Source organism: Phoca vitulina, unplaced genomic scaffold (genome assembly GCF_004348235.1).
Source record: "Phoca vitulina isolate PV1807 unplaced genomic scaffold, GSC_HSeal_1.0 scaffold39, whole genome shotgun sequence".
Lineage (NCBI taxonomy): Eukaryota > Metazoa > Chordata > Mammalia > Carnivora > Phocidae > Phoca > Phoca vitulina.
Window position 1 is genome coordinate 15,096,006 of NW_022589742.1, and position 15,394 is coordinate 15,111,399.

The 15,394-nt window shown below is 38.3% G+C and overlaps 1 protein-coding gene across 4 annotated transcripts in view; it reads right to left on the reverse strand.

Annotated features, from left to right (window-relative positions):
* The window catches only part of SLC25A14 (solute carrier family 25 member 14), a 30,059-nt gene extending 15,078 nt beyond the window's left edge, over positions 1 to 14,981 (reverse strand). Inside the window, exons 1-7 of one of the 4 annotated variants that reach the window (XM_032428346.1) lie at positions 14,848 to 14,981; positions 14,598 to 14,751; positions 14,292 to 14,467; positions 9,204 to 9,297; positions 7,763 to 7,910; positions 5,114 to 5,208; positions 3,544 to 3,629 (exon numbers count right to left, since the gene is read on the reverse strand). In XM_032428346.1, the coding sequence (XP_032284237.1) occupies positions 3,544 to 3,629; positions 5,114 to 5,208; positions 7,763 to 7,910; positions 9,204 to 9,267 (393 nt within the window). In that variant the 5' untranslated portion in view covers positions 9,268 to 9,297; positions 14,292 to 14,467; positions 14,598 to 14,751; positions 14,848 to 14,981. Of the gene's footprint in view, positions 1 to 3,543; positions 3,630 to 5,113; positions 5,209 to 7,762; positions 7,911 to 9,203; positions 9,298 to 14,220; positions 14,468 to 14,597; positions 14,752 to 14,847 lie in introns of those variants that run through there. The other 3 variants (XM_032428343.1, XM_032428345.1, XM_032428344.1) reach the window with 3 other exon arrangements.
* Between the last annotated feature and the right edge of the window lie 413 nt (positions 14,982 to 15,394).

Below are 15,394 nucleotides of genomic sequence, written 5' to 3' on the forward strand. Positions count from 1 at the left end.
GCAACTCTTTATCTCAGGGTTGTGAGTTCAGCCCCAGGTTGGGTGTAGAGATTACTTAAAAATAAAATCTTTAGGGGCACCTGGGTGGCTCAGTCGGTTAAGCATCTGCCTTTGGCTCAGGTCATGATCCCAGGGTCCTGAGATCAAGCCCCACATCGGGCTCCCTGCTCAGGGAGCCTGCTTCTCCTTCTCCCTATGCTGTTCCCCCTGCTTGTGCTCTCTCTCTCAAATAAATAAATAAAATCTTTAAAAATAAATAAATAAATAAATAAACCCTTAAAAAAACCGATGTAAACTTAAAAATAACTATGCACAGCAAAGAGACTGGATGAACATATACACACCCAAATGTAGACAGTGGTTTAAGTCTGAATGATAAGACAAGGGAGCATTTTCCTCTTTTGTGTTTTTCTCCTGCCTTCTACGTTTTTCTACACTGAACATGCATTCTTTATGTAATTATTAAAAGCAAAAAAAGGTTTTAAAATATAATTTCATGCTTACAAGACCTTAAATAGAATTCTATTTGTAAAAAGCATGATACTGTATTCTGCAAAGTAGCCTTTGAGAGGTGCAAGAAAGTAGAGCTAACATTAAAAAGCCCTGTGAAAGATTTGGTACAATTTCCCACTGACTGCACACTTAGAATCATAGTAGTCAGTCACTAAATATTAGTGGCCCAGATGTGGTCTGATTTTCATGACGTGCAACTCTAGGTTTCAATAAATGTCTCTGGGAAATCATGGAACAGCATGTTTTTATGTGGAAAGTCAATTGCTACTAAGAGTTTTGAAATAAAAACCTAAACTCAATTAAATTGGAATAGAAACTGTCACAAAGACAAATGGAAACTACAAATATCCTATTCTAAGTAGGAGATTTCTTGAAGGAGGGGATTCCTGAGCAGGGCTGGGACTATGGTGAGGTAAGTGTGGCACTTTCCTCTAGCACAAAATGTAGGAGGGGGACTCAAAAAACCTCAGTAATCTAGACAAATAATAATGCAGTATTTCAAAACATGAAAATTTATGCACAAAACCCACAATGAACCAAATATCAAAACTGTAGTTAACTAAAGACAGGATCCAAAGGGGTGAGATTCGGGTGAGGTGAGATGAATTATACAAAATATTGGTATTTTATTCATCATGAGTATTTTGCACTCATTTTAGTTTTTGAAAAATATTGCATAAAAGTGTTATTTCTCTTGATTACTGAATTTTTGGTGTCCCCTTCCATTTTGCATCCAAGGGAATACCTCACTTGTCCTAGTCCTGTCCCTGTTCCTGAGCAGCCTTGAAGGATAAATTCATGAAGAAAGGGGGAAAAGGCATTACAGTCAGAAAGACAGCTACATACACAAAGGCAAGGAAGTAACACAAAAGAAATCAGAGAAAAAGTTGTCCAAGGATATGTGAAAGGAGTGAACAGCTCAACTGTGATTATAGATCCTATATTGGTACTGTCACGGTCTAAGTTGTGATTTTCCCCATTCCCAGCACCCTCAGCCCTACCTAGGTATAAGAAAGGAAAAGGGAGATTATAGCATTGGTCCATGGTTGTAATCATACCAGGCAGGTCAGAGGGACAGGAACTTGAAGCAAATCACTTAGGTGATTAAATCGAGGATCCAGATGGATAAGAAAGGAAGCTTTAGGGAGTTAAGTATTATTGTTCTTGAAAAGGTCAAGTGTAATTATATTGCAAATGTTCTGGACTTTTAGGATACAATCAATTCTCCTCATAAATACTTGCTCTGTAAACCTAAAGTGATATAAAAATTCTGTAGCTACATTACTCTCAGTTTAACCCAGAAAGATAATGTCATATCTTTTCTCCATCAACCATCACTGGTTTCTTTCAGGTGTGCTGTGTTTCAAGTCACTCTCTCAGTTCTCAAAATTCTCTGAATTGCAATAGATCTCTCTTTCACTAACCTAGTCACCTGTGGTTTCGAATAAATAAAGCATATGTCCTCTTTTTTCTCACATTTCCCCTAAAATAAATGACAAAAACTTAGGGACCCTCTCAGACATTATAATCATATATTTACTGCTTTTAATTAATCATAAGTTTAAATAAGTTATTAACTACGCAGAAAATGTGTACCACTTTATGAGATAAAATGAGTATTGATATTATTAAATGTTTCATCCTGTTTTGATAAAATCTGAAAGAAATCCAATTATATTTTTAAAAATCAACACCACTGGGACACCTGGGTGGCTCAGTCGTTAATCATCTGCCTTCAGCTCAGGTCATGATCCCAGGGTCCTGGGATCGAGCCCCGCACAGGGTTCCCTGCTCAGCAGGAAGCCTGTTTCTCCCTCTCCCACTCTCCCTGCTTGTGTTCCCTCTCTCGCTATGTCTCTCTCTGTCAAATAAATAAATAAAATCTTTAAAAAATCAACACCACCAATCTATGCTATTCTAGTTCTGAATTCAAAATATCCCAACACAGACCAAAATATACCATTTTAAAGCCAAATCTCACCCTTAATGGAAATATAGGTAAGACAAGAAAAGACAGATGCATTATAGACTAAGGTACCTCAATTAGCTATTAAAGGAGGTTTCTCCAAAAACTGTATTTTAATTTATCCCTTTGTCCGGTACCCCAGATTACACCACAGGTCAATATACCATACTAAGATCTGAAATGTGTGGGGAATATGCCTTTCTTTTGTAAAGTGGAGAAACAACTTTTAAAAACACAAATTTGGGATGCCTGGGTGGCTCAGTTGGTTAAGCGTCTGCCTTCGGCTCAGGTCATGATACCAGCGTCCAGGGATCGAGTCCCACATTGGGCTCTTTGCTCAGTGACGAGCCTGTTTCTCCCTCTGCCTGCTGCTCCCCCTGCTTGTGCTCTCTCTCTCTCTCTCTGACAAATAAATAAATTTTTTTTTAAAAAAACACATTCATTCTCAGATCAATTTTAGAAGAAAACAAATGGAAGTAAGGGATCTAGAAACTGATTCCCTTAAAATTGCATAGTCCTTGGAAAGAATTTTACAGGGGTTTGCCTACTCTAAATTAAAGACCAATGGATTAATGCATATCATAATAAATTGACTACTATTTACTGAGCACCTACATCTACCAAGTATGATAGGCAGTTCACATATATTATCGCTAATCCTAAACAACCCTATGCAATAAGTACTGAATTATCTTCATTTTACAAATGAGGAAACCAAGCTTAAAGCAGTTATTTGCCCAAGGTTTTATAGCTGGCAAGTGACAGAGTGGAGATCTAAACCCAAATCTGGGGGCGCCTGGGTGACTCAGTCGTTAAGCGTCTGCCTTCGGCTCAGGTCATGATCCCAGGGTCCTGGGATCGAGCCCCACATCGGGCTCCCTGCTCTGCGGGAAGTCTGCTTCTCCCTCTTCCACTCCCCCTGCTTGTGCTCCCTCTCTAGCTGTGTCTCTCTCTGCCAAATAAATAATAAAATCTTTAAAAAAAAATAAACCCAAATCTGACTCAAAGTTCATGCTCTTTGCATAACACTTTGTACACATCCAATGCTACCAGACCTCTCTTACCTTTAGTACATCAGTGGGGTTGGCTATAGTGGAAGATATCACTCCTGACACTACCCCACAGATCATATTAATTAGAAGAGTTTCATCTGTAAAAAGGAAAAAAAAAGTCTGTATTAAGTACTAGTTTCAAAGAACAGAGTACTCATCTATCAGAGGAAAGGAACCCTGGGCAGAGAAATGACTGTAAGAAATGAACCACAGGGGCGCCTGGGTGGCTCAGTCGTTAAGCGTCTACCTTCGGCTCAGGTCATGATCCCAGGGTTCTGGGTTCGAGCCCCACATCGGGCTCCCTGCTCCGCGGGAGGCCTGCTTCTCCCTCCCCCACTCCCCCTGCTTGTGTTCCCTCTCTCGCTGTGTCTCTCTCTGTCAAATAAATAAATAAAATCTTTAAATAAAAAAAAAAGAAATGAACCACAAAGCTTATGAAACTAAAGAAACTCAAATATTTCTAGATCCCAAATCAGTACTGAAACATAAATCATTATTTTTTTTAAAGTATTTCTAAAAGACACTGGAACGTGTCCTATTATTCTATATACAGCAACTGCCAGTAACCCACATAAATTCAGAATGTGGTATTTCTTCTTCAATCATTTCAAACACCTAAAGAAAATTCTTTTGTCCTTTTCTGGAGAATCATCAACTCTAGAAGACTTAGGAACCAAACGTTAAAAAATAAAAACTTATATCTTAACAGAAAAGATTACCTAAATATTGATTTTGACTGGCCTTGATATCTACTAGCTTCTATTTATTTAAAGAAGATTCTGTAGACAAATATGAAAAACCAGTCATTTGAAACTAAATCTGCTCAGCAAAAGAGAAAAAAAGAAGAAACCACAGAGCATAATGTTCCAAAATGAAAATTCCATCTTCACCATGCCTCCTTACCATGAAGAGCCTACAAATAGAAACTAGGTAAACCCAAGTGAAGCATCTGTGAAAGGAAATTATTTTAGGAAGCAAACCCTTCCGAATCCTCAAAGAGGCTCCAGAAAAAGTCAATTTAGGACAATAAAGTAATTCAAAGACATTACTAATCAAAAGGCTCTCCAGCTATCCCCAACCATGCAAAAGCCCTAGGCCTGTGGTAAAATAACCATTAAGTACAGTACCAAGCTGGAAACACTGCAGCAGCACATTTAGAGACATATGATAATGCTGAATGTGGGTAAGGTGGCCACAGTATAACAGAATCTAGAACAGTCTAAAATTACTCCATCTAACAAAAGCTTATCAAAATTGGCAGCTAGAGAATTGCTTATAGCTGAAGTCCTTTTGTTGATGAGGACAGCATTAATTTTCTGGACAAACTTACTCATGTTCCCTCTGTGATGAGCAGAACCCTTTTTTTTTTTCTTTGATAGGAAAAGGGACAAACTTAAAGAGCAGTTCCCTCTATCCCATATATCACCTCTGCAAGGATTAATCCCAAGTCAGTAGGACCTTGCTTTGTCCTTGCAATGACTGTCACCCACTCTCAGGCATCCCATGATGCATGCTTCTCAGTAAGCACGATTTCAATAATCCCTCTGAGTATTACCCTAAAAGAGAATGAGTCTATACTGACCTTCTAAACGTTCTACAAATAATCTCTTCAAGCTTTGGTAAATGCCAATTTTAATGGTGCCATATGATGCCTGTCTTAGTAAGGCAGGGGCAATTCTGCCAAAAAAGAAAGAAAAAGTCAATTATACTCAACGCACACTTGTAGATTATACATATCTAGTTTACTCATTTCCATTACTCACCTCATTCCACCCAACTACATCAGAATATGTTTTTCAAGAACCCATGGAACATTCACGAAGAGAGCACATTTGGATCATAAAACAAACCTCAACAAATTTAAAAGAATTGAAGTCATATAGAGTATGTTCTCTGACCATAATGGAATTAAACTAGAAATCAATAAGGAAAATCCTCAAACACTTGGAAATTAAACAACACATTTCTAAACAATCCATGGTTCACAAGAACTCTCAAAGGAAATTTTAAAAATATGCAGAACTGAATGAAAATGAAAATTCAACCTATTAAAATATGTAGGATACGGCCAAAGCAGTGCTGAGAGGGAAATTTATGGCACAAAATGCTTACGTTAGAAAGGAGGGAAAGTCTCGGGCAACCCTCTGGGGTCCCCTCCCTCTTTAGGAGCTTTGTACTATCACTTTACTATCTCAATAAACTTTGCTTTGCTGCCCACCCAAAAAAAAAAGAAGAGAAAGAGAGGAGGAAAGTCTCAAATCAATAATCTAAGTCCCTAACTCAAGAAATTAGAAAAAGAAGAGCAAAGTAAACCCAAAGCAAGCATAAGGGGAAGGAATAATAAAGAGCATAAATTAATAAAATTGAAAACAGAAAAACAGAGAAAAATCAATAAAACAAAAAGATAGCTCTTTTGAAAAAAATCAATAAAATTGATAAAACTCTAGCAAGGTTCACAGTAATAAAAAGAAAGAAGACATAAGTCACCAATATCAGGAATGAAATGGAGAGCACCACAAATTCTGCAGCCATTAAAAGGATAATAAGGGAATGCTATAAATGACTTTATGCTCATAAATTCAAGAACTCAGAAGAAATGGACTAATTCCTTGAAAACTACGAACTACCAAAACTCAAAATGAAACAGATAAAAATGTGGGAATCATCAAAAAAAGATGAAACAGATAATCTGAATAGTCTCATAACCATTAAAACATTTTTAATTCATAATTTAAAAGTTCCCAAAAAGGAAATCTCCAGGCCCAGATAATTTCACTGGGGAATTCTACCAAGCATTTAAAAAATCAACACCAATCTTACACAATCTCTTCCAGAAAAGAGAAGAGAGAATATTTCCCAATTCATTTTATGAGGCTAGTATTACCCTGATACCAAAACCAGACAAAAAGAGTACAAAAGCAAAAAAAACTATATGCCAATATCTCTCAGGAATTTAGATGCAAAAATCCTTAACAAAATATTAGCAAACCAAATCTAGCAATGAAAAAAAGAAGTATACACCACTATTCACATCATGGAGATTTTTTATTTTTTTTTATTTATTTGGGGGGGTTATATGGTATCATTTGTTTTTTATTAAATTCTTTTTAAATTTAAATTCAAGTAATTAACATATAGTGTATTATTAGTTTCAGAGGTAGAGTTCAGTGATTCATCAGTCTTATATAACAACCAGTGCTTATTACATCACGTGCCCTCTTTAATGTCCATCACCCAGTTACTCTATCCTCCCCCCAACCCCCTCATGGAGGTTTTTTAAAAATCAACCGTACTTCCTAACAATTGCAGATACATCTTTAATCTATCAAGGAGGTACAGAGCCAAGATTTCACCCTATTTAAGTTCCGCTTATAAACTGAAGACATTCTCACTCATACCGTATCCTTTGAGATTCTTCCAAATTGCAGAACTACACTTTAGTAGTTATAAATAGAAAGAAGACAGCAGCTTGGATGGTTATGATTTTTAAAATGATGACTAAATATGCATATTTCTGACATTATTGCTTGCTATTAGAAAAAAATAATCTTGTGATTATCCATGCTGATTAAAGAACAAGATGAAACAGCTGATCCATGATTCACTAGCTTCAGAATGTATTACTTGATCTTTTTCCCTAAGAAAATTATCTTTTAAAATTAAGTCTAACACAGGTTAATAATAAAATTGATGTCCATTCTCTGAGGAGTAAACTGGTAACCTGAATGCAAGAGTGACCTAGGAAATGGCAGCAGATACATGACAAAATGGATGATAAACCACAAACCTACAGCTAATTAAAAGTTGACAAATAGATGGGTCTCCCTCTCTCTCATTCTGCATTTTAGGTTTCAGCTCCCAGAACAGTATTTCTTTAAAGAGGAAAATTTTAAAAGAACTGAGTATTTGGCAACTCAGGAAGAATATTACAGAAATATATACAGTTAACTGGTGCTGCTATTCACAGTGTGCTATCGATGACTCTCAGGAAAACAGGAGAAAGCCAATGCTGCAATGAGATATCCATTTTAAAACATATCACTTAAAGCCAGATGAACACAAAATCCAAAGCTCGAGACCTACAAGCAAGTGAAATATAAACTGGCACGTCAATATTGAATTACAAATTGGAATGGTGAATATGAAGGGCACACACTATCAGACAGCTGAAATACATGGCTCCTTTAAAAAGTATTTCCCTTCATGATGTAAGGAAAGAATCCACTCTCACCCAGAATACAGAGCCAATACACCTTCTTCTTTATAGATGCGGAACAAGGCATGAAACATTCCTCGGTATTTTATCTCTTTAAAGCGAACATCAATGCTTTGGCCTTGAACTTGAAGTCGCGTTTTGGTCAAGTCCACAGGGAACGTTCCTATAAAGGAACACACTGATTTATAAGTTTTTCCAAAGAGTCACAGTTAAAATTTTGGCCGAATTTAAGCCAATGACAATTTTAAAACATAAGACGAAGTTCTTTTTATAACACACAGAGGGTATCTCTACTAGGAGTACCACTGTCAGAAGAGTTGAATGTGGTAAAGTGAAATATACTGTATTGTATCTAAGCAGTAGGATTTGACCCACAGTATAACTGAAACTGTGAAGTGCTTTAAGATGGTCCTAATATACTATAAATACAAAATAATTTAAATGTTTTATTCATCTGTAACATACAATTTGGCATTTGTCTCTTCCTCTGTCCCCCATCTCATCTCCCCACTTTGCCTTCATAAAATCTCCCCAAATTTTCACAAAGAAGATAAGAAAGCATGGGATTGCTGTTCCAGGTACCCTTATATACTATTAGAAAGCTTTGTGGTTTTTTTTCTTTTATCTGTTTACAAGAAACAAATAGTTCCCTAATATTATGAAAGATAACAGCAAAGTCCTATTTGGTCTACTCATCTGGATTCCCAGGTAATTCGGGACTAATACCAGCAGAGTGCTTAGGAAATTTCTTTAACCAACTTCTTTTATTACATCAACACACAGAAGTGGCCATTACATTGACAAAATATGTTCCAGGGAATCTTTCAAAGTCTAAAACTAACAAGGTGATTATGTAGCTCTGGTCACTGATGACCTTGATATCACAACACCAGAGCATTTGCCAAGAAAGTCAACAAAGATTAATGGATTAGAGTCACTTATGAATATTTTAGGAAAGAGAAAATTTGGAAAATGAAAAAACACAATCTAAAAATATTCGAAAATTAAAACCAAATAGAGAAGAATCTAGTTTGATCTTATTAGTCAATTTTCTTCTAAAATGGGACAGAGGTTTGAAAAAAAAGAAGTTTGGATACTCTCTAAGAAAGCTATAAACAACTTAGCATAAAGGAAAGACCATTAGTGCAAAAATATAGCAGAAACCCCTATATTATCTAACTCCCTTTACCTTTTCATATTACTTAAGCCTAGAGCAAATTAACAAATCATTAAACTATCAAAAGAGCTTCTTAAGTTTGACTTTTCTTAATCTCACTCACCATACCATTTGTAGTACTTTCTCAGAAAATATTACTTGATGGCTTAGAGACAATAGTTTTAAAACAAACAGAATGAGCTTCTTTTCACTTTTTTTCTAGTTTTCACCAAAAATAACTGTCACCATAAGCTACCATCTATAACATAGAAGCAGATTTGTCAGTTTTCACATTCTTACCAAACTCAGCAACAATAGAGGCAAGGCCGCCATATACAAAGGGTTTCCAATTCAGACCAGACATCTCATGGCTTACAGTGGCACTTTTCTGGTGCTAAAAATAAACACAAATCAGAACAAGGCACAAGAGTGAGGAGCATTTGTTAGTGTCTGATCATATTATTTATATCAACAAAATTGACAAATAAAACAGATGTAGAGGAAAAACCCTACCAAGTGGAATGAAACAAAATGGGGAATCCTGTTTTATGTGCTGGATGATCATGAATGTGTTCTTTACTGCCATTCTGTATGGGTAGGCGTGCAATTCCCTCAAAGATCAACTTGCACCCTTCATTCTCTCTAGTTTAATTTTATCCACGTCCCCACCCGAAGAAGAGGTTTCAGTCCATCCAGCACAACCAACTTAGACATTCAACTAGACAATTACAAGTGAAGGAACCTGGAGTTCAAATTATATAGGCTGAGGCATCTCATAAAAGCAGTTCATGGTATTCTGTTACCTTGATTCGGGTGCAAAGCAAAGGCTGACACCACCCCCCTTTCATGTTCTTAGACCTCTCATCTCTCTACTAAACTTCAGGGTTTTAGTTCATCTAGCTACTTCTAGCTATATACAACTTCTCCCCTCAAAGCCCAAGCTGAACTAAGTACTTTTTTGTCTTCCTTCTGATTCCCAGAGGAATGAAAACAATATAAATGATGTCTCTCCTCTCTGACATTTAACATATATCCATCTAGTGAATTTCTTTTTCCCTGGCCTTTTAAAGCACACACATATAAATATTGTTTTTCTTTGATGTTTAGACTCTTTAACAATGTATTTCTATTCCCAGCCCCCTATCCTTCTTCCCCATCCCACCCCCATTAGACCTGTCATCTTCAATCTTTTCATTTTTGTTTTTTTCTGCCACTCTCAGCTATTTCTCTGTTGGATTTTATTTTTTTTCCACAGCTCTGCCCTTTAGGTTAGTGGTTTTCAAATTTTAGGTGCACCAAAATGATCTAGAAGGTGAATTAAAACATAGTGTTGGGCCTCACCCTCAGAATTTCTGATTAGTGCCCTGGGTTTGGCCTAAGAATATACAAGTTTCCAAATAATGCTGGTGCTTCCACACTTTAAGATCTACTACTGCTCTATGCATCACCTACTAAATCCTGGTCCAGATGGAAGTAATCTCTTTTAAGATGGACTCTGAGATTTCTTTTAAATTATTCCTTTCCCAGAACTTCACAGTACGTATACTACTGAATTTCAAAAACATCTTCAAGTGTTTTACAGTCAGGAATAAAGATCAGGAAGTCAGACTGCCTATGTTCAAATCCTGACACTACCACTTACTAGCTCTGTGACCAAGTTACTTAACTACTCCATGCCTGCATTTTCATAAAATGGGGATGATAATAAATACTATCTTATAGGTTATTGTGAAAATTAAATGATATATGTAAAATACCTAGAAAAGTAACTGGCACCTAGTGCAACTATTATTTTTTTAAGTTTATTTTTTTAGTAATCTCTATACCCAACATGGGGCTCGAACTCACAACCCCAAGATCAGGAGTCGCATGCTTTTCCAACTGAGCCAGCCAAGCACCCTCTAGTTCAACTATTAGCTATTATCATTACTACATTTTGAAAAGTACTCAAAATTACATTTTAACAGCTATTACTTGCTGCTCACCACCCCCACTGCCCAATCTGAGGTTAGCACCATTGAGTCACAGTCTCTTTTTAGGGGAGACAAGGTTTTGCTTTATTTCCACAAAAGGAAATCTCTGTAACTAAGCACAAATGAACAATTTTCCAAAGAGGACAGCAAACATGCAGACAAATGTTTTAGTAAGAGGCCACAAAAATAATTATGGACACTTCCTTTAAGCATAGTGTGATCAGCCAGTCCATCTGATACACAGAGTCTGGAATAGATAGCTCTTTTGGAGGAAAGTTGTTGAAAGAAATTCTAAAAAGCAAAGTAGGAATAGGCACTTCAAGTACCAGCTGCAGTTTGAAATGAGTCTTGAGTACTATTACCTTATTAACATTTTCAGTTATGACCACATTTTATTACAATTGATAGTAAAACATGACACACATGGTGAGAGGGTAAGCATGGAAAAGCAAGGACCATGGCATATCCCCTCTCTTAGTCAATAGAGAGGGCATTCCCACACACACACACAATTTAGAGATTTCCCAAAACAGTCAAGCATTTCAAATGGCTGCTATGCTTCTCTCCAAAGCTTTCTTTTTACAACTTCTTTCCACTCATCTCATTACAGAGAAAGCCTCTATCAGAACTTCACTACCTGCTGCCCAGACTTTTAATAAGGAAGATGCTCCCAGGGTTCAGGGAACAATACATCAGTTAAAGGCAGGGGGCAGAGCCATAGCAGGGAATGGAATTTTAGGTCAGTCAGCCCAGTGGTTCCTTAATGAAGTTTTCACAATTCTGAGGTGAAATGAAGAAAATAAGGGCACCTAGTGCTTTTTTCTTCAGCTGAATGTGTTTAATTTAAAGAACTATCTATTAGGAAATCATGTTCTTCCTCCTGGAGCATTTTTTTAAATCACCTTTCCTGTATGAAATGTAGTTGGTAGTTGATTTGGTTTAGTATTCTTCTTAGTAAAATAAGACTGGCTACCTTAATTTGTGCCTCCTCCCCACACTTTCACTTAAATGTTATTGGTGCACGAAATCCAAAAGTCTAGGGACCACTGGCCAAATTCAACACTGCTACCACTCCCTCATCTGTCAGTAAAATCCCTTTTCCTCCATGTTAGGAAAGAATCTTGTTACGAAAAAGTCCTTTATATCTTTAATTAGGTCTGCTTTTAGACATTCTTTCCTCATACGGAGCCAAAAGTCTGCTTTCCTCTAGTTTTCAACCATTTGGGGAGGTAATATTAAACATTATTTTTCCCTATGGGGGTCTTTCAAGTATTTAAAGACAGCTATCATGTTCTCCTACATATTTCTCAGTGTAAACATCCACAATAATTTTCATCACTCACTATATTATACTCCATTTACTACAGCTGAAAATTGCAGTCACTTTTGTGGAGGCCATATCACACTACTGAAATCATTAAAATGCCAGCTAAAACCTCTAAGTCTTTTACATAAGGCCATACACATACATGCATGTCCTGTTATATCTATTCCACAGTTGTGCAACGTTTTTTGAACATTCATTTACCCCCTTCTGTATCTTAATTTCAGGCACATAGGATGAGGTTTCTCTTCTAGTTGCCCCATGTTATTTTCTCTCTTAACTAGGTAAGATTTCTGAAGGCAAACACCATGTCTCACAGTACTTTTCATAAGCCTTGCACAGAATTGGGTATATAGCCATTAAATACTTGGTTGATTCCAGTGAAATGTCCTTTATCCATGTAGGCAGTGTGTATGTAAAAGATTATGTGAGAAATTAGGAAGTTAACTTGCTAGACCTGAGCAATGCTACACACTCTGTACACAACATTTTGTTTTTATTCATCCTCAGCGATTCTCTAATTCTCTTCCCTTGGCTTTTTGCAGAGAATTACTTGTGTAAAAGACCCCAAGAGTGCTAAAAATGATTTTTACTTGTGAGGGTTATCCCCAGATATGGGTAAAAGGAAAGAAGTCACATCTGAGTTAAAACAGAAATATAGTACCTTAAATATTTATCGCATAAAGCAGCCAATGAAAAATGTCTTTAAAATGCAAATGTGTTCTAAAGTCTAAGGAAAATCTGATCGCCTGAAGAGTGAGAAGAATGTCTTAGAACACAAGTTACATAGCACTACACTATTCCAAATATCTGCTCAGATAAATCTGGGTGCTTTTCTCACTTTCTCCTTTAAAAAAGAGTAGGCATTACAGATTCTCAGACTTCGGAGGTAATAATGGAAAGAGAAGCAAATATTTATTGAAGGCATACTTAATGCCCAAACCTGCAACATGCTATGGGTATAAACGTCATGTTAAAAAAAAAACATATGTTCTAACATATGACAATATCTATCATTCAACCTATCTTTCCTGGATAATCAAGGAGATTGGAGTGGGGATAAAGTTGTACAAAATATAGTACCTGCCTTTCAAAAGCTTATAGTCTGGCAGAAGAAATCAAAGTAGTTCATTAGAGAAAAATTAAGCACTAAATTATATAGTACAAACTACAAGAGCAGGAGCATGGAAAAGGAGACAAACAGCATGGGCCTGAATAATTTGAAAGGCTTCTAGATGTGAAAGACTTAAAATGGGCCTTGCCAGAGTGCAGGCAGAATCAGGATAGGTGTAGGTAAGAGAGGGGTGGAGGATGAAAACAGGATGAACAGAGACACAAATGCGGAAAAAGCACAGCATGTGGAAGCAGGCATCAGTAGAGTTTGTTCCGAGAAGGAAGAGTGGAACCTAACTGGAACAGAGAATTCCCTTAACAGATTGAAACAATTATCAGACAAGAAGTACGGTAAGGAAAAGGTTACACTGAAAAGCTTAAAACCAAAATGCGTGTGTGGCAGCGTGAGAGGGATACTATAAGTTTTTGAACAGGGAAGGGACATGAGGATATCCACATTTTAGTTAGCTTACTAGGGCTGCAGCAAGCAGTGGATTACAAAGGAGAGAGGCAAAGAAACTAGCTTAGAATGGTATGAAGTAAAGCAGACAAGTAAAGCAGACAAGATGCTTGTTGGCAATGAGGTTAGAGATAAACTTATAAAATAGAAACACAAAGGAACTTGATGATGTAGGGAATGAAGACAAGAGTTCATAATAACTCCAAGCATCCCTAGCCTGGAAAAAACAAGCAAACACTGACAGAAAACCACAAACGTCCCTGCTGTTACCTTGTCTGAGAATCTAATTCATGTTGATAATGGCTGTCATCCCAATTAGTTAGCTGAACTGCATTTTAATAGATGCCTTCAATGCCTTGACCTTAAGGAGTGGCAGGGGGTAGAAACTGAAGGGGAGCATCTTTTAACAGCATCCCTCACACTAACACAATGGAGGTGTTTGCTTACTCCGCTTACAATCACGGCCGCCGTTGCAAACTTCACCCTTAGAAAAATTAGGATTATTCCAGGAAAGATACCCATTCACCCTCTGGGTAGCAGGATCTTGCCAGTTCCTCAGCTGTCAGAGCGAGTTCGTGGAGAGAAGGGAGGCGCCTGAAGAAGGCGGCCTCCCAAGGGGGTCGAGGAAGCAGGGTTCAATCGAAGAAGTAAAACCACCGATGCCAGAAGAGTGAAAGACAGGGAAGGGACTCAGCTGAGGGGAGAGAGAGATCAAAGGACCGTTAAGCCCCTCCCAGGCCGGGAACCAGGCCAGCCCGGCCCCGCGCGGCCTGGCGCGGCCCAGCCCCGCTCCCCAGCCTGGAAGTCCAGGAGCTCCCCCTCACCTGCTCGGGCTCATCGGACGACTGGGAAGCCGAGGCTGCCACAGTCGGAAACGCCACCGCAATGCCAACCCGGAAGCATTGAGACCAACGGAAGTAACCAAGTCGTCGCCCCAGCAACGGTGGCACAGGCATTCCAACACCACCTCCTCAAAGCCTAAAAAAGAAGGCACGAAATGAGAGGTGGAAACGACAGGGGTCTTAACGGGGGAAGTCGAGCCGGCTGCGGATGCAAAGACCCAGAAAGGGCAACCTTTTGGAAGGTGTAGGGAGAGAGAACTAAGGCGTGAGAATTTGGCAGCTTCTGCAGCTCACATGCTCGCCAGTCGGGGGCAGAGATGTCGCCTGGTTACCGCGTTACCACCCACCTCGCGCGTACTAGGGCTAGGAAAGGGGCGGGGGTTAAGAGGAGAGCGGCTAGCCGAACCTAAGTGACGCGAGGGGCGGGACAATCGTAGTGAAGGGACGAGACAATCGTAGTGAAGGGGCGGGGCGGGGCGCCTGCGCGCAAAGTACAAAAAAGGAGGGAAAGTGAGGGGGGCGGGGCAGAGGACTTAAAAGTAGGAAAATGAGGGAAAGGAGTGAAGGGTATTTAGTGAGGTGCCCGAAGTCGGAGAGAAAATAAAGGTCAAGTAAATAAACCGCGGCACCAAATGGCCGCCAGGTATTAGGGACTGAGGAATCATACTCGGGCCCTGTACTCAAAGCACACAGTTGAGAAAAAACAGGTTGGAAACAGAAAGGGAGACCATAAAAACTTAAAGAATCTGAAGAGTAGAAAACCTAAAGGGGGAATCCAA